Source organism: Xiphophorus couchianus, chromosome 18, assembly GCF_001444195.1.
Source record: "Xiphophorus couchianus chromosome 18, X_couchianus-1.0, whole genome shotgun sequence".
Taxonomy (NCBI): domain Eukaryota; kingdom Metazoa; phylum Chordata; class Actinopteri; order Cyprinodontiformes; family Poeciliidae; genus Xiphophorus; species Xiphophorus couchianus.
The window spans coordinates 21,878,848-21,904,054 of NC_040245.1; the positions used below are offsets into that span (position 1 = coordinate 21,878,848).

Sequence of the window (25,207 nt, forward strand, 5' to 3'; positions counted from 1 at the left end):
GAATACCAGCAAATGTGATGATGGCACAAATGTAAAATATTTAAGTCAACTGCTGTTGTGTCCTTTACATTTTGGAGGTGAATTGAGAAGGTAGAAAAGGGCGTTTGTCCATAATCTCAGACTTCAGAGAGCGTCCTTGTTTATTTGCTGACTGAAAATGAACAAATCTAAAAAATAATAATAATAATAAAACAAAATCTAACTTCCCCGCCTCCAAGTACAGGCCGAAAACACAAAAAAATGCAGAACCAGGAGTTATGACAATAAATCCACATGAAAAAGTAAGTACTGCTGCATCTTTATAAGGCCCATTTTTGAGGTGTATCTCAATGCAACAAGAGCATTATGGTTAAAAATGTATTCGTAAAACTTATTTTATGTACAAAAACCCTACAATACATAGTCAATTGTTGGTCAGTCTATTATTTATTCTAAAAGATTATTTTTACAAACTAAAAATGTTCATGTTTCCAGATAAATTTCACTTGTATTCTAACTATAGATGAAGTATCGGTATACCATGCCAGTGTCATAGCAACCTGTATTAGTAGCTATGACAATATTAGATGATTGAGTATTTAATCTAAAATAAATTAACTTATTTTATTGTCTACAAAACAGGCACATCAAACTTTTAAACTTGTCCGATTTCCCTCTTCTAGTAAACCAATAACAGCAGTTTAGGTAGAAAAAAAATAATCACGCTTTCGATTAAATACTTCAAAACAAGGCATAACATTTATTTAAACTCACTGTTTAAGTTTGTATTGCATTCGAATACCAAATCATCCACAGCATTAAAAGGCATTAACCTAAATCTTTACACTATTTCTATCATTCACACATGGCTGACTGTGTTTAAACAATAAAGTGCTTTTAATTTTTTTTGTCAAATAACCTTCTGTTCAACCAATCAAGCAAACAAAACAAACAAACAAAAAAAACACTGAGACAATACCTGCGACTCCTCTCCGGGGTCAGTGGAAATCGACACACCAACATGTACACTCTGAAATACTCAATCCCACATGTGAGCAGGCAAATATTTCACCCACGGTGTTTAGTTGTAAAAAAAAAAAAATCTGTGCTTTACACTCCAATTGTCTTAAGTTTAGAGACCAACAGATTTTCAGTCATAAGATTATGAAAAAAAAACTTTGCTTAAGCTGCTGTCACGTTGTCCTTTTTCTGTGGGGGAATTTCTCGGCCGGATTTGTTCCACTCTGGTCCATCTTGGTATGAACACACAGAAAAGCAACATTAACACACACAGGGAACTTGTTCAACCCCCCGCCATCTCGTTTGCCCTTAGCAGAACCGCCTGCCTCTTGTCTCAGGTGTGAGCTGTGCGCAGAGATCAACACGCTAATGAACAAATCCCCAAGATATATATTCACTGTGGATTCCTGGGCGTTATGTCGAGCTGCAGTTTTGAGTCTGGATGAAAAAAATTATTCTAAGCTACGAAAAGCAAAACGTCCTGTAAAAGTTTGTCCACTTGATGTGTTCTGCAGGTGCATCTCAATTAATTAGAAAAATCATGAAAAGCTTTCTTTCAGTAATTCAATTCAAGAAGCAATATTCATTTTATACAGATTCCTTGCACACGATGGTGAATTTTTTAAGTATTTACTGTATTTCGGTTCATTTCGATGATTGTGGCGAAAGACAACTTGTAATTCAGCTTCTCAGAAAATTTAAATATAACATCACTTTTCAAAGCATATTTCTGGAAGGTTGAGTGGAAGGCAAAACTTTGGTGGAATTAGGTGCACAAAAGACAAACTGCTGACTTGACAGACGTTATTCAGCAGCACTTTAAATAAAAAGTCACTTTAGCAGTAACTTTTTATTTAACGTCACTGCTAAAGAAGTTGGCTGTTCATACTGTGCTGTTTCAAATCATATAAAGTTGAGTGGAAGCAATTTTGAACAAGCATCAGGAAGAACTGTAGACTTGAGAGTAATGTGATGCTAAGGCCATTTAGAAGTCTGTATGCAGTATCCAACCATATTACTGAAAAGTTGAGTGGAAGGAAAAGGTTTCACAAGCAACAGGGATAAGGTTAGCCTGGAGAGGGCTCTGAAGCAAAACCCTTCAAATTTAAAGCATGATTGTGTCTTCCAAAAATTTTCCAGAGGACTTCATGCTTCCATCTGCTGAAAACCCTACAAAGATTCACATTCATTTTTTCAGCAGAACGTGTAACAATGGATGATTTAATGAGCGTAATCATCAAAACTGAAATAAATACATTAAGGAATCTGAATCAAATTATTTTAATTGATTGAGATGCACTTGTCGAGAATAAAACTGCTGTCCTCATCTGAAATGTTGAGCCTGAAGCCAATATTCGGCCCTTGTTTCTTGTCACACGCCCACGCACACACACACACACACACACCGCCGAGAGACGAGGCCACCGTCACATACAAGTGAGATAAAGGAACTTAGGACTTAGATTTCAATGCTCTTTCATTGATGTGTTAAAACATCACAAAATCGCTGAAAACTGAAGAAGAAGAACTGCAACGAAAAAACAACAGTCAGTCATTTTGTTTTGTAGTGGGGGCGCCTTCGAGATGTCAAAGTCTTTGTTCTGTTTTTTTTTTTTCCATCCAGTCTCATATCTTCTGAGCCCACCGTTGCCGTCCGAGCCAGTCCGCTGTGCTCCTGTTATTCCTGCCAGGTGTTTGATCAGCAGCCGGATCCTCACCCTGCGGCTCGCCGTGTGAATCAAGCAGCTGGACGCTTGCTGGAGGTTTCACCGCGCCTCCCATTGTGATCGTAGTGTCCGTCAGCGGTAGAGGAAGGCACATAATACTTTGAGGGTACTCTCTGGACACTTGGGAGAGATTTTTTTATGACCTGCTGTTCTGAGTGACAGGCACTTGAATGCCCTTCTGTCCTGTTGCTGTGAATAAATATTAAAAAAGTGAAATGTTAGAAGCTAGCAACATTATATCTCACCAAACTGATATGAGGAAGCTTACCCAGTTTGTACTTCTCTTTAGCCTCCGACCTCTCTTTGGCGTCAAAGTACCAGACTGTGATGGCATACCTGGTTATGAAATAAATTTATGTACAAATAAATGCTAAAACACATCGAGTTCACATTAAAACGTCATATTGGTTTATTTTGCCTAATTCATTATTGTATATTTTGAGACAATTATATTAAAAATCATAGTTTGTTTTAAGAGGGTTGTGTGGAGTAGTGTTCTGGAGTTAGTATCCAACCCTACATTAATAGAGAGCAATCACAGCATCATTTGTGTGTAAAATCAAACCAAAATTTTAATAAAAGAGCTAATACTACCATGACGCAGAGCACGACCCATTTAAAGCAAATTATTACCATCTAACAGCATTGGAAATTTTACCGGTAGAAAGTTTTACATAAGCCAAATGAAGACCTAATCAATACTTAATTTCCCTTTGACCTTTCATTTGAAATTTAGAATTTGAGTTATTGAAATATTGGGCAGTGAAGTGCTACATAACTTCATAGAAAGTCAAAATGACATCTAGTATTGTAGATTTCTTTTTCTTTTTTAATGCATGCAAAATGTATTTCCAGGAACTATTTTCTTCAACATGATTAGGATTCATTCATTCAAAGAGGAAGAGCAAAATTTTCATCAGACATCATCAGGGCTGCTTTATCCTTTTCATCTGTCAATCTCTGCCAATTCTAAAAATGTTAGCTGCTTTTTGTAAACCTCAGAGTTAAGACACAGAGCTATATTATCTAGAATATAAGTACATTGGGAGATGGCTGTCTTTGTATTGCCAGTCATGCTAATCGCCAACGAAAGACGGAACAAACAGTCTGAAATACCAACTCTAATCATTTTCTTTTTGTTTCAAATATTAGTGAAATTAAGTTTTGAAAAACCTCCAGACAGGATGTGTTTGATAAACAATCTGGTCCAACTCACAAATATGATGTGAAGAAACAGTTTACGTTCAGCACGTTGAAAATGTTTCTGTCCATTTCCCTTTACATGAACTTTATCTCAAAGCTGTCTTCTACAGGCAAAATCCACTTAAACAACAAAAAACATGATAAAAACAGGAAAAAACCCATTGTGAACATCGCTAAAAAGTTTATTAATTATCACAAGGACAACAAACTCAAACCACTTTGGAGCCACCATCCTGGGAAAAGGATGTCTCAGGCAACGCAAGGTTCATTTCTACGGTTTCTCATCTCTCCTGTGGGGCTTTGTTGTTTATTCCTGTCTCTCATGTGTGTGCCTCTTCAGCACGAGTCCTGCCATCGAACCTTCCTCTCCTCTCCCTCCCACTGACCTCCTCAGGAAACATATACTTCCTGCCTCTGGCCCCACCTCGCCTCGCCTCCCCCCCCCCAGCAGTCGAACCGGCAGAAAAAAGGGAAGGGGAGGTTTCACGTGATCTCCAAGGACAAAACTAATTTATGCAACGATGTAAATAAACCCCCTGTTGACACTGGCGTGTTTATGCGCAGAGCGGGTCTATCGCATATCAGCATCAGCGCAAAGCAAACGGTTGCCAATCCTAATCTCACAACACAATTATCAGGTTTATTTTACATCTGTCACATTTTGACAGATTGAAACTACAACAATTGAAGGGTGACTGGCAAAACCGAGGAGCTCAGAGGGTCAACGACAGAAAACGGAGCTAAAAATTACGTTTCTATTCATTTTTAAATTGAAATTAGTATTTACACAGCAGGATCGATATAAAAAAATAAATTAACTTTTTTTTTTTTTTATTATTTGTGAGGATGCACCGCGTATTCCAGTGGCTGTTACTAACCGAGTGACGTAAGATGGCTTCACTTCATGTGGGTTTCTGCGGTCAGACCAGAAGATGAGCAGCCGGTCAAACACAGGCTCGATATTGGCCACCACGTTTTTGCCCTCGGGGTAGATCTGCAACAAACCTCCGTGTGTCTACAAAGACGAATGTGCACAGATTAGTCACATGTCTGCAGGGGACATGTGCAAGTCAAGAATATAAGATTTCAATTAAGTGAGAACATTTTTTTTTAGAATTGATCACATTTTAGCTAGGAAACCCGAGCAAAGAGGGAATTAACAGCTAGCGACTGAGAGTTTTTCAATTTTAAAAAGATAATAATCAAAGCACCTTAACATCCCAGTTCTTGTTAAGATAGTAGATGCATGTGAGGCAGCGTCCATCGCCGTTTGGGTTGTCAACATGGCGGACGTATCCAGCCCCATTCCCTGGATAACAAGCAACCATGGCCTAAGACAAAAAAAAAATCAACAAAATTAATAATAAAATCTTATGCATTTTAGTACAATAACAACAGCTTTATCATCACATACAAACATGCCAAGAGAATCATGCCAAAATATGCAAAAGAAAAAGCCCTTATTAATCAATGCTGGACATGACAGGTTGACCAGAAAAATCAACAATCCTTCATATTCCTTCAGGATATGTTGTACATGTAACAACATGTACAACATGTTTAAACTGACAACATCACTCTTCGGTGTGGGAGTTGGTACCGAGGAAAAAGGATTTGGTAGTTAGCTATTTTCAGAGTCAGTAAGATTGTGAGGACTGAGAAAACACGGGATCCGAGTGGCCGTTCAAACAGTTTTCTTTGAAATGCCAATACATTTCTGAAGTTCATTTAGGCTGCGAGAGCGAGTGAGATTTATTTTTCAAATTGAAAAATAAATAAAAATCTATACTTGCAGCAAAAAAGAATTATATTAAAAAAAACATATTCCTCAATTGTGAATATTTGACAACCTCAAAAACAATCATAATCTCCCTTTTTGTACATATGATTGTTCTTGTTCAATGTCAGTGTCAGATCAAGTTTAAGCAACCATGCATTTTACTGCAAGAACAGAGACTCAAAACACATCATAAGGTCTAGGTCTATGTGTGTTGAGTTAATTGTGCCATTACATTTTTTTAAATATAAAAAGATAGCTTGCTCACACAATGAATATTAACTGTGTTTTCATTTGCTTTTTATTCCTGAAGGAGTGCTCAATATCCCGGGTGAATATTTGAACTAAAGCCTGAGTCAAATACTGAAGGACAGGCGGCGTAGACGAACAGGTATCACCAATTAACTTCACTTGAATTAAATGATGCAGCTTCCTGACATAAAGGCGACACTCGACACATCAGTCAGCGATAAGAGGTCGTCGCCTCTTCAAAGGTTTGGACGTTTATTTTCGGCCTGACACCGACGTTCCTCTTGCTGGTTGAAGCAGTGAAAACCTGCAGAGTTTAATGAGCTCTGGCTGCGGGCATGAGTTGCTAATGAGGGCCAACAATGGATGGCTAAGTAGAGCACAAGCCAAACTCGCTTGGCTGTGAATGAGAGAAAGGCGACACACACACACACCCTCACTAAAACGCCTCAGAAGCCATCACTTTTATTTGAGCGGCGGCAAAACAACGGGGACAAGTGCAACTGTCTTACCTAAAGGTTAAATCAATACCGCAGCGGTGCAGAACCGGCTAGTCATGACTGATGGCGTCTCAGTCAAGCTGAGGTGATGCACTGACTCCACGCTTTCATGGGGAACATAATATTTCAGTCTCACTCTAGTTGTTTCAAGAACCCAGAGGCTTGTTTCAGTCTGAGGAAACAGCTTGCAAAGTATTTACTGAGGGCCTGAAACACGACCATGTTCCATTAGATCACACAGCCGTGGCACACACACCGCCGTCACTTAACTTAGAGTACATTTACAGACTCAAGTCTCGCGGTGACGCTTGTCTGGAATGCGCATCGACTCCAAACAGCTTTTCACGCAAGTCTCGGTTCCCTCCGGGTCCCAAGAGAAAGCGGTGCGACGGCCTCCCAACGCCGAGACGTCAAGCGGGGGAAATACCAGCGTGAGGCCATTGTTTGAGAGAACGCATACTGTTTCTGTAGATCGTTTCTGAGCTGGGAAAACGGCTGAATGAACCCTGACATATTTCTCATCTTGCAAAAATACCATTCGGGAAAGACAGCATACGAGAGCACCAGTGGCGAGCAGGTGTTTTTGTTTTTATTTTCATGCTTTCTCTGATGGGCAATGGTTTGTATTTGCTCATTTGTAGCGACTTATAATAAGGAGAGATGGACGGATCAGAATTTTGAAGCTGATTCTTTATAACCACTGCTTATTCGTGCGAGGAGCAGATTATTGCCATCCAGAGTATGGATTCATGGCATCTGAAATACACATGAACATCTCAGTAAATTGAAGACGTGTTCTGATGAGGCTCGTTTGTCTTCTTCTGAGGTTGTGAAAATAACCTTTAAGCAGATATGAAATATATGATTAATTTACCCCCCGTTTCTTTGTTAGGAAATTAGCTGTAAGCAGAAAATTGTCATAAGTAACAGCAATATAGGCTTGAATACATAATATGCTTCACTTTGTGAAATTAAAAAACAACTTCTCAATAAATTTGAATAGATTTGAAATGTACTTGTATCAGCATACCAAATTCAATTCAATTAAAATACAAAAATATTTCACTGATCCCAAAGGGAAATTAAATAATAACACCAAAATTATATAATAGAAAATATTGCATTCCAGGAATACTTTACACTTATTTTGCAATGACTGTTTCAATTCAGTGTATTGTGCAGCTCTTGTCTAAATCTATTTATCTGCGACAGGAAACCTCACATCGTTCTTGTGCGTATGTCACATTTCCCTAAAATGTAAATCATTCTAACCTTTTGTCTCTTTTCAGCCTCCTTCCTCTCTTTAGGAAACTCTGTAACTAATGTAATTTCGCCGCCTATTTGGACTTACAGTGTCAGTTAGTTGCTGCATTTGTCAACTTCCAGTTTATTATTTTTTTAAAGCAGTTTACTTAAAAATAATCTAAATGACCTACGTTACATCAGCGAGGAATCCAAGAACTTTGAATTCAAAGATGGAGGGCAGCACTTGTGTTGCTTTTGTAAATTATGTCAATTATGGCCATCTTAGAGTGACCCTTTGGGACTTTTGGCTAATGATAATGACATTATGAAGAGATGTTTAGAAATGGCTGTTCCTGTTTTTGCTGGCAGCTTACACAACAGTCACTGGAAAATGGTTTTAAATGCATTTTCTCTACAGATTGTGTATGTTGCAGCATTTGTAATCAAACCACTGGTGCTTATAGATTAAAAATGCAGACATCATCAGAAGTTGTCTTTTTAAAAAAAATTACTTATTGCAGCAAATACAGAAGAAATCTGTCAGCACACCCTCATACTGGCATTGCAACAGAAAGACAAGTAGTGGCAAGAAAATTAAGGGGTTTGACTTTAGACAGTGCTGCCACTTTCAAGTTCAGATATCACTTTTTGCCTCCGATCAACATACAAAACTGATACGGAGCCGCTATCAAGTAGGGAAACATGCCCTTCTGTGCAAACATGAACCCGTTCAGTTTGTGTGCTTCACAGAGATAATCAAAATCTACTGAAGATGTGCTCAGAAACCAGTTGGTGTCCAGAATTGGAGGATTTTGTGTTTTAGCTTGACAGACTTAACTGAGTAGAGACTGACTTGGATTTTAAACTACCGTACGTGTTGTAGGTCGTAACTGAGTGAAGGAGACAGTGGGGTGTTTAAAAACCAAGTCAGGGGAAGCACAGAGAAGTAAGAAGCTATTTCATATAAGAAAACTTTATTCTCTTATACAGGCTGTGAAAGAGCGAGAGAGAGCAAGAGTTTTATCAGATACCAGGAAGCTTGTGGTTTATCCTTTCAGCTCTCAATCTCCGACTGTTAAAAGAAGGAATAAATGATCTGTTGTAATAGTTATGAATTGTCTGATAATTGTACATTGTAACACTCTCTACCTGTTGACGCTTGATCTTTTTCTAAAATCTTGGCGTTAAGGTGCAGAGCTACATTTAGTAACAGTGTTTTAGTACTGCTAGCTGCACTAATCACTGATTATAAGATGCTAAAAACAGAGTCAAGGTTGCAGCCATGTTGCCTTTGTTTAAAAATAGTAAATGGTTTCACGCCTAATATAAATAATTAATGACCACTTACGGCAGGAAGGCAAGAAAGAATTTGGAACGTCTTCCTTTATCTTCTGATAATATGTGCCTCAAATATCAGCCAGAAAATTCTGATTGGTGCATTTCTAAAATCTGCCAAAACTAATGACTGATGAACATTTTTTAAAAAGTTAGGTTTTATTCCAACTACATAAAAAAGAATACAAATACTTAGAGTGTGTTTTGTTCTGTGGTAGATATGTTGGCACAATTGAGATTCTCTCAGTTTCCTTTTTTTTTTACCAAACATATACTGAGAATGACTACAATCTATGTTTTGTTTAGCAAACAACAAAATAAGTGTGTATTTTTGGGGAACATGTACATTTAAGTCAGTCTATTTCTGCCAACAAATATTTAATTGCAAATGGAAAAGCTGCAGTTCTGCTTAACAATAAATATACCACAGACAACTCAACCAAGCCCTTTACTGAATCTAAAACACCGTAAGCATTAAAAAGGGAAGCTTTACGCATTTCGTTTCTTATCTCATCTTTTCTGTCAAATAACCATTCACAGAGCCTGAACTAGTGCATCCTGTCTGCCTTTTGCTGCTTCCTTTCTGACTTATGTCTGCTGAGAAGTGTGCCCACGTCAAGTTTGAGCATACATTACCACCTGTCTGGCAGGTACAACCTTTTAACGGCAACACCAGACCTCCCGTCCGTTCGCACGACAGAAAAAGGAAAAGAAAAAAAAAAAAAACAACACTAAATGTAGTGACGGCAAAGCAGGCAGAACCTGCTGTTCTGGAAGAGAGTGGCCAGGGGTGAGTGCTTATCCAGATAAGAGGAATGACGGTGGAGAGAGCCGTGAGGGGCTTGATGAGGCTGAACAAATACAGGCCTGAACTACGATTGTGTGAGAGAGGCTGAGCACCGATTGGGATAACTGGAAGCTTAATACATTTCAGGGTGACTGCAGGCAGCCGTCCGTTTGGCATTTTTAACCTGAATCACGCTGCGTCTGATGGTCCACAAATGCTACTGTGAAAAGGTTGCGACACGTCAATGCATTAGGGCTGAATGCGTTGCACCACATGGTGACTCGTTATCTTTACAATCGCCTCTGTTGCCGTACTGTACAGCACCAAGTCGCTTTAAATCTCCTGTATCTGACCTTTCAAGTGCATCGTTATCATTTACTGTACGCTACGTACACAGCGCAATGAAGCAAAAAAAATGTGTCATAGGTGCAACTATGTACTATTGCCTCTAAAGAAACTTTACCTGAGCTAAAGCAAAATCCTGGCAGAATAACAGCTGTGTGTTCTACATCTTAGAAGAAGTAACGTCCTTCATCAGCAGAATTGGGCACGAGTCAGTCAGCAGTATGAAGGGATATCACGGTTTTAGTAGGAAACTTATTAAAAAATAAAATACATGTTTTTGCACACTGTTCCAAAACTTCAAAGCCCATTTATGTGAAATGCCCGAGTGACCAGATTTTTCTCCAGCTGGAGCAAAGGTAAACATTTTTTACAATCTAAAGAGCCCTTCCTCTTTTGTTCAAACTAAACTGAATTCATCTGGAGCTGCAAAACCTTGATGGTTATAATACTCCGCATATATCAGCATGACAAAGGCTTTCTCCAGGGAAAACTCATAAATGTTGCCTTATTTGTATTTAATTACTTAATTTAGATGAAAAGGAAGTAAGATATGAATTAAACAGCATGCCTATGAAGCTCAGAGTCTGTTTTAAATTGTCCTTTCAATTATAATCAACAAGACAGTGACTCCTCTAAAACAAGGGTCTTGGCTCACAGGGTTCCATAATTGTTGAGTTATGCTAATTTAGGAAAGTCGGAAAATATCAGTGTGATCACGGTACGTCACGGGATATTTTCTGTGAACTGTGTTGTGAAAGCAGTGAGACAAAATATGAAGGCAGAGGGATTTGTCACTGAGAACTGGAGAAGCACCAATCAGGCCTTTGCAGGGCTGGTACCAATTTCTGGTTCCCTTATAGGCGTTTTCTACCAACACGGTTCCGAGCCTGCGCCAGCTCCCAAAGATGTTTTCAAGCCACTGTTTAGCCGGTTTTTCTGCGTGAGCCGTAACGTCCCCCGTGGACCGGTCAACAGCTGGAGAAAAAAGCCAGTCCACTGAACAAAGAGACAATAAACAAGCATGGCAGCGAAGAATGGGCAGTGCCTGACATTAGTCTCTCTGTTATGTGCAGTAAGGGTGAACAGTGTACTGGTGTTTTCAGAAATTCTCAGTTAAAAAGTCTGAAGATTGGTAAATTAGAGGAAGATACGCAAACAGAGAACGTGGACATCTGAGCCACCTCCGCCATCTTGGTAATATTCTCCCTTGCCACGCTGTGTTACACTCGCAGTTGATAACAAATGCTTGGTTCCCCAAACCGGTGGGAACGGCCGTCGGTGTCGTCAACAAAACACCAAAGTTTGAAGGCAGCCGAACCGACCCAGCTCAAGAACGACGTATTTTGGTGAAAACGCGCCGTTTGACTTCTGATTTTGACCTTTTCTTTTTCTCTTTCCTTTGGAATTAGACACAAAAGAGGATTAAAAATGTTTGGGTGAATTCAATAAATATGAGAAGAACAAAATCAGATTTCTGACTTTTGAACAGGGCCAATTAAAAGAAAGAAAAATCCGATTCCAATCATTTTCCGATTGTTGGGAGGTCTCTATTGAGAAATGATGTCTGACAAAGTCGGGTGGTAAAACGTTGAACACAACTGTCACAAATCAAAGAGAAATTTTACAAAGTAGCAAACTACTATAGCTGTGATGTGACACAAACAAAACATATGCCCTAAAATGTGAAATTTGGAGTCATAACCTGCTCCAAAAATACAGAATTGAAGCCTTAGAGTCACTGCTGGAGAACGTCTGAAATTACTCAAGTTTAATCAGTTCAAAGTCCCCTCCCCTCCAATTCTCAGGTTTACATCAGCTGAACTAACACCTGCCAGCTTCGTCTCTAAGGGGATCAGGCCTCACAAACACATCACCAGTCACACGTGCCATCATATTTTGACTTTGTCTGCATATTTATCAAGAGATAAACAGGAACCGGATTTCAATCAACATTGACACCGCTCTGTGGTTATCTTAGCACAAAGAGGTGAGAAAATGCTGTCTGCCCATGAGTCAGTGTCACTATGGCCACAGCGGCGCTCATTAAATATGTTTTATTTTGGATATTTAAAATACCTTCCGGTTTCAGTGCTAAGTGCTCTTTACAAAAAAAATGTTCATTGGTATTATAGAGGGCGAAATTGCGTCATTATTCCACCACAATCAATATATTACTTGAAAATGGCCTCAAAACATCATATAGTTTATCACAATAATTAGTGGGACAGTTTATTGCCCAGCAAAATTTGTCATTGTGACAGGCCTGACTTCAACCCAGCAGAGAGCAATATATATAAAAAGCTAATATATGTATAACATATACAGTAAGTTATCATGCAATCAACCTTCACTGTTACAACATCGTAGCTCAGGACAAGCAACTGATGTAAAACCTTTTACCAACTGGCATTATAAACTGAATTTGACTGCCCTGCATCATATTTCAAATAAAATTTTAATGTTAAATTAAATTAGATTTTTTTATTTATAATTGGTTTGATCTGATTTTAGATTTCATTATATGAATTGAACTCTAGAAGCACTTCTGGCACAACCGTGTTTTACAGAGTTCAACATGGGGGAGCGTATCTGTCCAATTCAGAAAAGAAGCCTATCGCCGTCCGCACATCCAGAGAAACTGTGGCTGACAAAGCTAGCCATGATTATAGCATTTTCTTAAAGCTCTGTCCTTCTACTCTACAAATAATCGGTCTACCCACCCAAGCTCCAGCTAGCTTGCAGCTGTGTGGCTGCCCTGTGCAGCACGACTTCTAGCGAACCGGTTAAGCGTTAGAGGGGGGCCATCTATGTGCGCACTGCAGTAGCTGACATAATGCCGAAGCTTCCACTGCATCGCCTCCCCCCAATCCCTGGTCTCCTTGCTAAACTCTTGGCTCACTATTTCCCCTTTGCCTCTCACTTCTAGTCCATCCCCACCCACTGCTTGGAAAACGACTCAATGTGCCACGGTTTTCTACTCCATCATAACACAAGAGTTTGAGTTGTGTCACTGCCTTATCGGTAGACTGACCTTAAAGTCAGCTACACGTATATGTTTACATCCCACGGTCCTGCCGACTAACAGATGAAAGGAAAGGGAAACGCAACTCGCTCCCTGGCAAGGCCGTATTCAGGCCACCGCTAGCCAGTCCATTTTTCCCTCCGTCTCTCTTTCATACACAACATACCGCTCCACTCTACTCTTTATGGGCCTGTTACCAAGGCAATGGCAGGCAAATATTTAGTGCGTGAAGCGAGCGGGGTTGATAAGATAGGGGAGGAAGAGAGTAAAGTAAATGGCAGAGTGAAGGAAATGGGATGTCCTGAATAAAAAAAAGAAAAGAAGAAGACGGCTTGCTCGATGGAAAAGCTGCGGTGACCTTTTACTGCAGCCAGATCCTCCTCCTCTCCTTTCCAACAACTTCCTGTCGTGTACACGCCACCGCTGCACCTATCTCTGCGTTGTGTTGTGTTGCGTACTCGTCTGAAGCGCCAAGCTGGAACAGTTTGTACCACACACACCCCGTAACCTTATTAAAAGACTAACGTTTTTATCAAGGGAATCCTTTGTTATTTCTGCCAAACAAGACAGAAGGAATACATTATGTAGAAAGCAGCTATGTGTACATAAACAACATAACGTACAGTGGAAATTTGTAATCCAAATTAACGAAGCCAGAGGCTAATGAAGCCGTATGAATCTCCATCATCTGCATAGTAAACACAGTTTTGCCGAGTACGTCCATTTCAGTCAGGAAAGAATTTAAGTGCTTAAACTATCAAACGGTGAAGAAAATGTAAGACATTTTTCCTCTCCTTAGTCATAACAAAACTTACTGATATTAAGCCATACCAAAGATCTATAAAGTTACAGCTTCAAAGTCACAAAAACATTTTAGGTCATGCTGTTGCTGCAGTTTTAAGGCTTTCTAATGAGGTGCGAGAGAAAATGGCATCGCGACCATCAGAGTTTTTTTCAGCTTTATGGGGCACAGAAATAAAACGGCGCTGAAAGACGAGCTTTCGCTTCAGTGTCGGATATATTTAGTGAAAACAAGAGACCAAAATTCAGCTTTTCTCTATTAAATATGTCTGTATAGCTGCCAACTGCATGCTGGCTACCAAAGTTAATGTCTCAACAAGTCAACCTCCTCATTTCAACCCACTGCACCCTCAGTGTTTCCCTATACAGACCAGAACCAGAAACGATTCTAACCCCAATTTTTCCCCACCATAAAGGAATGTGATACATAAAAAAATGTGTCATAGTTATTTGATAAAGTTTTGAATCAAAAGGAAAAATTTTAAGATTATTTCAATTTATTTGATTGTATTGAACCAAAAAAATGTAAGAAGTTTTGATGATAAACTTAAATATTGGAAACCGAGGGAGTCGTTAGTTTTAAGTCTAATTGGTTGATCGAAGCAGCCAATTAGAATTAAGGGACAAATAAAAAATTGCAAGAAAAAAACTAAAGTAAAAAATAAATGTTGCTAAATATAACTGAAATATATATTATTATAGCAGAAGCAGGAATAAATGCTAATTTTCTGTTTTAAGAAAAAGCAATAAGATCTTGTGCTTTTGAGTAATCTTCCTCAAAAGGTTACCCACCATTTAGCAACTATAGCTATGACTCAGGTCCGAAAACAGCAAAGTCACTGCACTTCCAAGGAAGTAAAGGCCGCCAACTTGCCCTTCTCTCATGCTTATGTAAATAGCAGTGTGCATGTACTGAGGGCAAAGTCTTGGTAAACATGGGATGAACAAGGTTATACTGTAGATCAAATACTTTAGAAGTACAGACAAGCGTAGGACAGGAAGGCCAGAAAGAAAACATACTTATCACTGTACTGTAGATAGGTGAAGAAATTACTTTGCTCCATACCCATTTCACTTCATTATCTTAAACATCTCATTTATAGCCCTGTTGATTAGGAAAAAGCTGTGGGAATAGGCCTTTGGCTGCATGCATTCAGGTGTCACCTTTTCCTAATTCCTCCCCAGGGAGCAGTAGTGTGCCTACTTGCCAGATCGCATGTGCCAGTACGTCTTCTGGATCCATTTCCTAATGGGACATAACAGTTTACATGGTTCACTGCCAGCAGAATAATCTAAGGCCAAGACTTGACATCAGCAGGTTTTGATCTTTCTGCCAGGCTTTTACGAAAACAATTTTGATTCGCATTGTCTGGAGGTGTTACAATGTGAATCCTGCCGAGACTGCGAGCGCCGCGCAGCTGGGAGCAGGCAAGTCTCTCACTTACAGCACGACAGTAGATCCTGGAAAACAGTCGGCACTAAAAACTAAAGTTACAAGAGAGGCTGATGCGTGAGAAGAAAGACTGACTGAGATATTTCTAAAGGGGGTTTTCACTCGAGCTTTTTTGTGCAGCTCACATGGAAAAGGAGATCAGATAAGGGGAAGGAAAATAAACAAGAACGTCTCCCTTCTACCATGCAAGCATCACGTTTGTGTGGTCAAAGTGATGGTAGAAAATGCTGTCAGAGATAAAGTGATGGCAGAGGAGATAGACAATTTTTTTTTTTACTTTCTTCTTCTAGGTAGCTGCAGAATGAAGACAAAAACAAGGGCAGTGACTTATCCATCTCCATGTGCTGGAAAATCACATGGCTCACCCTGACACGCTACCTGTGGAGTAAGTGTGTTCGTTTGTGTGCGTAAGCCCACATGTCGGTGTTACAAATGCAGAGATAACGCGGAGCAGAAAAGGCGTCCAACCAATAAACAACAGCGTCAAAAGACGTCACGCAAACACTGGGGGTTATTTTGTTGCCAGTATTTATCCTGAGATGCAGGGGAATAATATTCACCCTGGATGTCTCTGGAACTGCCCTTGTCCAGGCCAGACTTGAGGGTTTGCGCAACCTCAGCAAGCTGAAACATTTCTGGCCATGAAAAACATGCCAGACCATAGTTAGTTATGAAAAACTAAAGAAAAGACCATAGTCTGACCAACATCAGGAAGAAGATAAATCAGAGATTGCTCTAAATGTAATTGATTGCAGCGCAATGCCAAGACAAAATGAAAGTCTCCATACTTTCAGAATGAAGGTTCTGTACACATACAGTACAGACCAAAAGTTTGGACACACCTTTCTAATTCAATGGGTTTTCTTTATTTTCATGACTATTTATAAGGCAAGAAATCCCACTTATTAACCTGACAGGGCAACACCTATGAAGTGAAAACCATTTCAGGTGACGACCTCTTGAAGCTCATCAAGAAAATGCAGAGTGTGTGCAAAGCAGTAATCACAGCAAAAGGTTGCTACTTTGAAGAAACTAGAATATAAGGGGTATTTTCAGTTGTTTTACACTTTTTAGTTTAGTGCATATTTCCACATGTGTTATTCATAGTTTTGATGCCTTCAGTGTGAATCTACAATGTCAATAGTCATGAAAATAAAGGAAACTCATTGAATTAAAAGGTGTCCAAACTTTTGGTCTGTACTGTATATTTGAACAAATGTATTTACGTTCAAATTTACTTTATTTTGAAAAACCAACACCGCCTGATACTTTGTTTTTTTCTGTGAAGTTGGCTACTATGTGCCGTTCTGCTCTCAGGAGTGAAGGAAAACTAGAGATGGCAGTCCAACGTAGAGGGAGAGAAAAGGCAAAAGAAAGGTACCTAAAGAAGGTTAAATTAAATGCATTTTTAGTCTGTATGCTGCATTTGATTGACAGTAATGTTGTTAATTAATATAGTTTGGCCTTCATGCATAATGTTCCAGATACATTTTGAAGGCTCCCTGATGATTATGATATGTAATCAGCAGTATTGGGTAATACCCCCACCCAGTTTTCTTCCAAGATTTGTTTTTAGAAATCCTTTATTTATTTATTCTTTTTCTTTTAGAAATCCTGTGATTATTAAACTTGCTCCAGAGTCCACACCCTCCTAAACCCGTCTCTCACCTTAGTGCGTCCATTGATGACACAGTTCCCCAGCTGTCCATTGGCAGCGCTGTACAAGATGGCCTCGTCAATGTGAGCCATCAGCGTCCCGATGCTTTGGCACTCTCGCTCCTGCCCCTTCACCCAGGCGATCTGGTCGCCTCGGATGTTCCGGGAGGGAATGTCCGCCTGGCTCACCAGCTGTCCGCCCCGGAACTTCCCACTCTGGTTCAGAGCCTCCACCTCCTTCAGGACACTGTCTCCCAGTTGCACGCCGAGGAAGTTATCCTTCACACAAATACCGTAGTACTTCATGCAGGGGATGATGTACTGCTTGGCGATGCGCTCCGCTGACCAGCCGGTCCCTGCAGGAGGCAGCAGGCCAGGGATGGAGTGTAGGCTTGGTACAGCTGCAGGATCTGGGGATGCAGTGTAATGTCCATTTCGCAAGTTAGCATTTTCAGGAGAGCAGTTTGGATGGTTGTGAGAGCTGCTGCTGTTGACGGTGTCTCTAAGCGGGGCGACTGCTCGGGCCACTCTGCGTGGTTCGGATGATTTGTTAGCAACAGTTCCATCAGCCAACTTCCGCCGCTTTAAATCTGACTCCCCTGCTCCACAATCCAGGTCTGCTGAGCATCCTAACCCTGGCGACCCCATGACATGGCCATTGAGGATTTCTGATCCACCGTCCCAATTCTCTCCATTCCTCCTCTTCTGCTGTTGCTGTGCCTGCCTGACTTTCAGGTCCTCGTTGATTTTCCTCGTTCCTAAAGAGCATATGTCATGAGCAGTTCTGTCCCCATCCTCTATCGTGAGGCCTCTACTGTTAAAAGTGCAGACGGAGCCACCCGTCTTTGCGCCCATCCCATTCACTTGACCCGGGTAACTATGGGGCGTGTGGGCCAAAGCTTCAGCCTGGCTGGCCTCCACGGTGGCAGACGGAGACACCACCCCACCGTTGTAGAGCGGAACGCCGCTTTTGGACTGCTTTGTTGGGCTGGTGATGCCCGGGGAGTTTGTCTGTGAGGCCATGTCGGCGAGGAGCTCAGCAGCCGTCTGAGTCCCAGTGGGCCCTGCGCAGAAACCGTTCAGACCCATGTCTGCCTGGTATGAGCTGTAGATCTCTGTCTGCTGGCTTCTTCTCTCCTGCGACTCTGACAAGACTGTTGGTCCAAGGCGAGAGTTTGTCTTCAAGAGCTCCTTCAGCCCCAAACTCTCCATTTGATCTCGTCGTCTGCTGGGTGCACACGTACCTCACGTCCTCCCTTCATTTTCCAACTGAGCCGCTGCTTCCTCTTTCGGAGAGGAGCACTGCAAGTATCATGTCCCCAATACTTGGTCCGCTCTGACTTCAGCAGTCACTCTGCAGCTCTGCGTTTGGTTCAGTGCGCCTTTTAAACATATTCAGGCAGCGTCGGAAATCTGTGGAGAGTAAAATGATACGTTTTTAGGTCTATAAATAGGCGTAGTGCAGACCATCTGCTATGGAGAGCACTAGTAAAATAAAACTCCAAGTTTCTGTGATGCAACATGTTGTTGTGTGCTATGAACTGTTTAAGGTGCCACAGTTCAAGACATCAATAAGGATTTAATTTCAGATTTATAAATGTTTACATAATATCTATTTAGGACCTTAATTTTAATTTAAATAAAGATTTAATTACATTAACTAATTAAAAACATTCAACTAAAAAGGTTAGCTTTTTTTTAAATTGATGTTGGGGTCTGTCAAATGAGAATTATTGACACCTTAAATTATTTCATGATGGACAGAATCACATAAAGTGTAAAATAAGGGATTCTAAATACATACTGAAACAAAGTTTGACAATTATTTCAATTAACTTGTGTTTCTCATAACTTCAATTTTATTTAAATTTAAAATTCATAAAGGCTTATATTAGGCTTTATTTTAGATTAAAAATTCAGTACATCCGTAAGTTAAATACCTATTATATATTAAATTTACACAAATCTGTAAATTCATACATTAAACAAATAAACATACTCATCATTTCAATTACTTAATACATCTGTAAGCATAAATAATTTGCTATAATTATAAGCTATCATAATTAAGTATTATTGTATTTCGTTATTTATCTTTTATGGTTTATAATATGGATTTGTCATCTGTTTGATATATTAAAGTAAGAAAGCAGGGAATTGCTGCTATTGTTATTAATTGTAATACATCATTTGCAAAATGTAACACAATTGCAACTATTTGAGTCGAATTGTCTTATTTAGGTTTTTCAAATATTTGTTAATAATTTATTTCAATCATCACCTGCATAGGAAGGTAAGTAAGCAAATTATTACAGTTGTACATCAAAATAGATTTTCATGCAAAAGAAATAAAATAACTTAACAATACCAAAATTCAGAAATACAACAAAATAACAGAAATGTTTAAATTTTTTAAAGATACTGCAATAAAACTTTCAAAAATCTTAGGAGATTGTTCTACATTTGTTGATGTTAGGGTGAAATTAAGTTAGCTCACTTATAATATCCCCTTTATTCCTTTGTTCTATAATGTAAAATGTCATATTTTCACCATTAAAAAGTGCAAAAAAACAAATTTTATGCCTTGAAACAAGGAGGCATTTTTTAAATGGAATATAGGAAAGATTTGAGGGGACAGTGCAGACAACAGCAAGTGGAGAGCAGAGGACGAGAGAAAAATAACTTATATGGGGTTAGGGATGGTGGCTGGTGGATGTGGTCTCAGTAGGAGCCCAGATCGACATCTGCTCGGGACCCCAAACATTCTTGATTCGGCTCTGACAGTGAGCCATGGTGAGAAACCTCGAACCTTTACTGGTGCCACAAAAAGGCCCGTCTTCTTGGATTTTATCTTAACAGTTTAAAAACAAAATGCCAAGCGCGGTAGTGGTGCATTACCATTACAAACGTACCTGTACAAGTCTTATTTTGTATATTAATCATAAAAAATATGGACTAGCAATTATACTTTGAATATACAATATCAGAATAAAAACGACAACAACTGGCACTATTGCTGTTTTCAAAAAGTACGCGTTTACGAATAAAATTTAAAACGATTTTCGATTACGCAACCATAAAAATAATTTATTTCGTCTTTGTCTGGTTGTAATCACCAACTTAACAGCTCCATACATGATAGTAGTAAATTTCACAGAATATCAAATGAATATTAAAAATATTGGGGTTTTTTATTAAAGAAGTATATTTTAAATTTTTAAACAGAGAGGTAATAACGTGAAAAAAAAAAACAAACATGTGAAATCTCTCGCTGGGAGAAAGCACAGTACACTTACCTACCTACGGCAGCCATACAGCAATGCAAATCCTCAGCGAGCCTACGTGACAGGCTGAGAGTACGCATGCTATTTCCGGGAGTGTCTCTGCTCTGCTCGGCGGTACGTCCCATCCGATTTTTTTCTTCTTTTTTTTTTTTTTTTGCGTCGGTTATAAATAAGACCAGGTGGCGACGGGAGTCAAACGCCGCTCTGACACGCTAAACCGTGACCGGGAGACGGAGGGGGATGCTCCGTGCTGGACAAGCTTCCCTTCGACAAGCACAACCAGCGCTCCCCGTTGTGTGGAGGAGCTCCCCGAGTTTCTGTCTGCCTCCCTCCCCCGTCCTCCTCGTACTCTTCCCCCCCCCTCCTACCGCGGCTCTCTGTGTCTACTCCCGCCTGCCATTTGCATGCATACAAACCACGTGACCTGCATCTACGGCAGACGCTCAGTCGCACAGGCGTCATCCGCTATTGTTGTAGAATGTAAAAAGTAAGCTGCGGTTGTAAAAAAAAATAAAATTAAAATAAAATAATGACACTTTGCAACAACTTGAAATGATGCATTGGAGCATTTTCTGAAATAATAGTGTTAAATAATAAACTCATCCCTAGAGTGAAAAAAACAGAGTAGGCTTTATGTTGATTGGGGAATAAATAAATAAATAAAAAGTCCAGATGTAGAACTGTAAAGTCAGTGGCGGTTGTTTCATGATTGGGTTCCCCGGGCAAGATCATACATTTACCCCATCTGCCTCTTGCCACCAAATAGATATTTCCCACAAGGCCAGGTTAGACATAAGTAACAGTATTACTTAGGAGAAACATTTCAGAGGCCATAATGTTTCTTTATGCTTGTTGCTCTTGGAGAGAGCTAGTCAGGGGAGCAACTATATATTTTTGAGGTGGATGCGAACATCTCACCCCATCACATAAACTTGTACAAGTGAGCCAAAGAGTCGCTTCTGTTAGCCTGTGTCTGCAGGTCTGAGGCTTTTTGTTAGCATGTTTTCTATCATTCTTATAGCTTGGTAGGAAGCCTGATCCAAACTGGCAACCCACATTAATAACATGGTGACATAATATTGACCACAAAACACTGTATTTATAAAAGATATCAACGTTTTTCCTCCTAACAAACGTTTTTAATGATCTCTTCACAATATTTATTTACTATTAATCTATTTGCATGATTTGTTCTTTAAATTGCCATCTATATTATTTTTCGGTCTCAGGAAATGATTGAGGGATGAAGAGACTGATGTCTGGTTCTTTAGGTTCTGACGGGTCCATTCTGTCTGATATCAAACAACCCACTGAATGTCACCGACACATTTATTTTAATGCCCCTATTAAACTTCACTGTGATTGTTTAGCCAGTCTTCCCACCACCGTCTGTATTTTTGCCAGAGGTTTTATTTCTAAGGACGGTGTTTTATCGGGTGGACATTTTAAAAAGACACTGGTTGATAGCAGCACACTGTGGCTGCGTAGTGTCCGGCTCTAGGTAACCATGACAACAGTTCGTGGGGTCCTATTTAGGTCCCGCAACGACAATTTAGCTGACCCTAATATTTCCCTGTTTTGTTTTGGTCATTATTATTATTACACTTATTGTTGGGATGTGTGTGATAGGTGTGTCTATCAGACATTATAGCAATTCGGAATAAATCGAGTCCCGTATTGGACAACAACCGCCTGTCATTTTAGCCTAGCTTAAGCTAACCTGAATATTTACAACTCTCTTGTTGATACACTGACATTTCTTACCTTCTGTCTTTCAACCACTTTGAAAAGCTTTTCTTCGTCTCTCCAACATCTTTATCCTTCCCCCTCTTCCGTTTTCTGTTTTGTGCCCCGGAGTTTTTTCTGCGCCCCATCTTTAGCTCCCTGTTGTCGAGGCATTACTACAAATTAAAATAAAAAAACGCGCCTCAGCGGTTTCTCGAAGGGCCGCTGCCCAAGCTGCCTGTATGGGAGAGGAGAGCGGCTAGTCAGTGCTGTTCCTCTGTTATTGATCCTTTCATACACAAACAGCTGTTAAGTACATAAAATGCTGACTAGAAAAAAAAAATTCCCCACATTGTTTTTGCGCCCCCTCTAGTGCAGCGCCCCTATGCGTTGCATAACTGCATAGCCACCTTTTGCGCCACTGGAGGTAGTTTCTTGTCTAGCAAAAGCTAGACATAAAGCCTGGCTTTCACCTTTCATTCCTACAACTCAACTCAGTTCCAATCTGTCAGGGTTTTCTCCCATTGAAGTGGATTTTTTCAGTAGATTTTTCAATTGGGCCAATCAGGGAACAGAAGAAGAAGTTGTGAAAGATGACATACATTTTCTGCGCTATTTAAGAATTGTAATCTGCTGTAGTTTTAGCAATGGCAGCGGTGGAAGTGTCCAAAACAGAAAAAAAAACCCCATTGCTAACAAGATGAAGGCTTGAGTATCATTTGGAATGTGCCTTATACTGCCTCCTTCTCTATCACCTATGCATACTAAACATTTACAAATAAATTTAACCAATAAGTACTATTTTTAACCCGTTATTCAACTTCCACTCCTTTTCTTTTTCTTTTCTTGCATCGGCTGTGAAAATAATAGGCCTAAGTCACAGTCAGATATTTTAAAAATCTGTTCCATGATAGGGGCAAACGATTATTTAGACTAAATTTTAAACATCATACCCGTACGGTTATATAATAACGTGATAGTTAGATATGTAGTCACTTTTCAGATATGAAAACTAAGACATGAAATAAGAAAATGTGAAAATAGTTGGGAAAGAATTGTTAGCAAACATCAAAACGGATTTGTGCTTGAAGAAAAATGGGAATTATTATTTTTTAAGTAGCTAAAATAGCAAATTCTGAATTTCGAATGAAACTAAAATTATGATTTAAATAATTTTAAATGGTGCGCTCTGCAACATAAGTTTCCTGCATTTTAATTTTTGACACTGTAATAATATAGTGATTTTAGACAATAATCTTAAAATAAAATAAAAATGTTACCACAAGTGCCATGACAATTTGTTTTCATCTAAGCCTATGTTTTGGCAGAGCCTGTTTAGGACATTGAATCCAAACAGTCTAATCTGAAAGTTATTTTTTAAACTATTTTGTTAACTTTGTGTAATTTCTATTGTTGTGAATATCTGTAAATTTAAAGAACCAAATAGCAATAGATTATCTAAATAGCAAATACAAATCGCTTCTATCCTAAATAGCCAAACAACTCCACGTTTTGTTGTTTCACCCACAAAGCTGAACCTTCTCTGACCTCAGGGCTATAAATCTTTGCCTATAGACTGGCCATTTTCTTGTTCACTTCTAAATTTGCTTTGCTGGAGGAAATGAGGTAATGTGCTGCTATGCAGCCAGGCCAGGGGTTAGAGCCTGGGATTAATGCCTCACCCTGGAGGATTAGGGACACAGGGTGATGACACAGAACTAGCAAGCCCACATCGCACATCTCTCATTTCAATGTAACCTTAGGCTAAAAGCTTATTCAAGGTTCTGTTGTGGGTCCTACAATAGGAACACATGCAAGTATGGAAACACATAACTTTAATATGTAAATATCCTACAGTACAGAAATGTTTATGACTCTAAAATATTACATCTTTTCCCCTTTATCTGTCCTGGTCATTTATTCCCATATGACCTTTAACCCTGATTGGATGTGTCAGTAAAGTCATTTCCTCACGGTCTTTTGACCTGATCAACTAGACTTCAGTTTACTGATGGTCATGATTGCATGTGAAATCCCTAGGAGGAAATGCAAAGGATGTGCCACATGAATGTTTCAATTAAAATAGTTATTGACATAAACCTGATTTAAAAAGAAAATGATGCCTTCTGACTATTGCAGTTTTGCTTTATCCATCATTTCAAAACATTTGTCAAACAATTTTTTTTTTTATCTTACCACATGTATTAGTGTATCTAAAATAAACCCAAACATAGGTATGAATGTGAAGAAATTAAGCACAAGTTGTGAAACATCACACTACCACATCTATGATGGTTATGATCAACACCTGTTACATATGTTGCATGTATAGTGGAATGAAAACTTCATTCAAAATCTACACAATGTAGCAGGATGGTATATGTACCATAAACAAATGCATATCTACTTCTAGTCCCCTCATGTCACATATCTTTGTATATAAAAAGGTGTTTTTAGACCAACGTTCTAACAGAAAGTAAGAAAATTTGTACTTGGTCAGTTATTTGTTTTGACAATGCTTCTTCACAGGACAGAACTCCCAGATGGTGCCACATTTTTAAGAAAAGTACATTTGTGAATTTAGCAGCAGAGTTGAGAATGTGGAGAAGAAGCATATCCTGCTGTTGACTCTTGCGTTGAGCAAGATGGAGATATTCAGGTGTATCTGTGAAAAGGACTCTGCTATTGCGCTCAGGTGTTGTTCAAAGCATGCCGGATTCAACAATCCGGCATGCTTTCAAAAACAATCCTCGAAGATTTTGATCCACATTGACAAACTAACATCATGCTGCAGATCTGTCAATTTCATATCCAGGTCCATTGCATCCCAAAGCAGCTCTACTGGCTTGAGATCTGAAAACTAAATTGAACATTTTTGGTAATATACCATAAAATAGAATACATTTTAGGTGACTGGGGCTGATTTCTCCTTGTTCCTCCTTTTCAGTTTGAAGTAAACCATACAAAAGGTTTCACGCTTACCATGAAAACAAAGAAACAGAGTTGACTTCAACTCTTTGCAAGAAAGGTAATTAGAGTATTTCTCCTCAGGTGCGCAATGACTCTAATCTTACCAAAATTGGCTACAAAGGATAACAT

The 25,207-nt window shown here is 39.4% G+C and overlaps 1 protein-coding gene across 1 annotated transcript; it reads right to left on the reverse strand.

Moving 5' to 3' along the window:
• Positions 1-711: 711 nt before the first annotated feature.
• On the reverse strand, positions 712-20,726 carry egln2 (egl-9 family hypoxia-inducible factor 2). The gene is made up of 6 exons (XM_028044614.1): positions 20,396-20,726; positions 17,112-18,512; positions 5,141-5,260; positions 4,808-4,944; positions 2,995-3,062; positions 712-2,915 (listed from the first exon to the last, which is right to left on the reverse strand). Exons 2-6 carry the CDS (start codon positions 18,309-18,311, stop codon positions 2,863-2,865), a joined length of 1,578 nt encoding a protein of 525 aa, XP_027900415.1. The 5' UTR covers positions 18,312-18,512; positions 20,396-20,726; the 3' UTR covers positions 712-2,862.
• Between the last annotated feature and the right edge of the window lie 4,481 nt (positions 20,727-25,207).

Excerpts from the sequence above, each read along its gene's own strand:
- egln2 (XM_028044614.1), bottom strand. The coding sequence starts at position 18,311 with ATGGAGAGTTTGGGGCTGAAGGAGCTCTTGAAGACAAACTCTCGCCTT. Across the intron at positions 5,261-17,111 it reads TCATCAATGGACGCACTAAG|GCCATGGTTGCTTGTTATCC; the intron begins GTGAGAGACGGG and ends TTTTTGTCTTAG. Across the intron at positions 3,063-4,807 it reads AAGCCATCTTACGTCACTCG|GTATGCCATCACAGTCTGGT; the intron begins GTTAGTAACAGC and ends TTTCATAACCAG.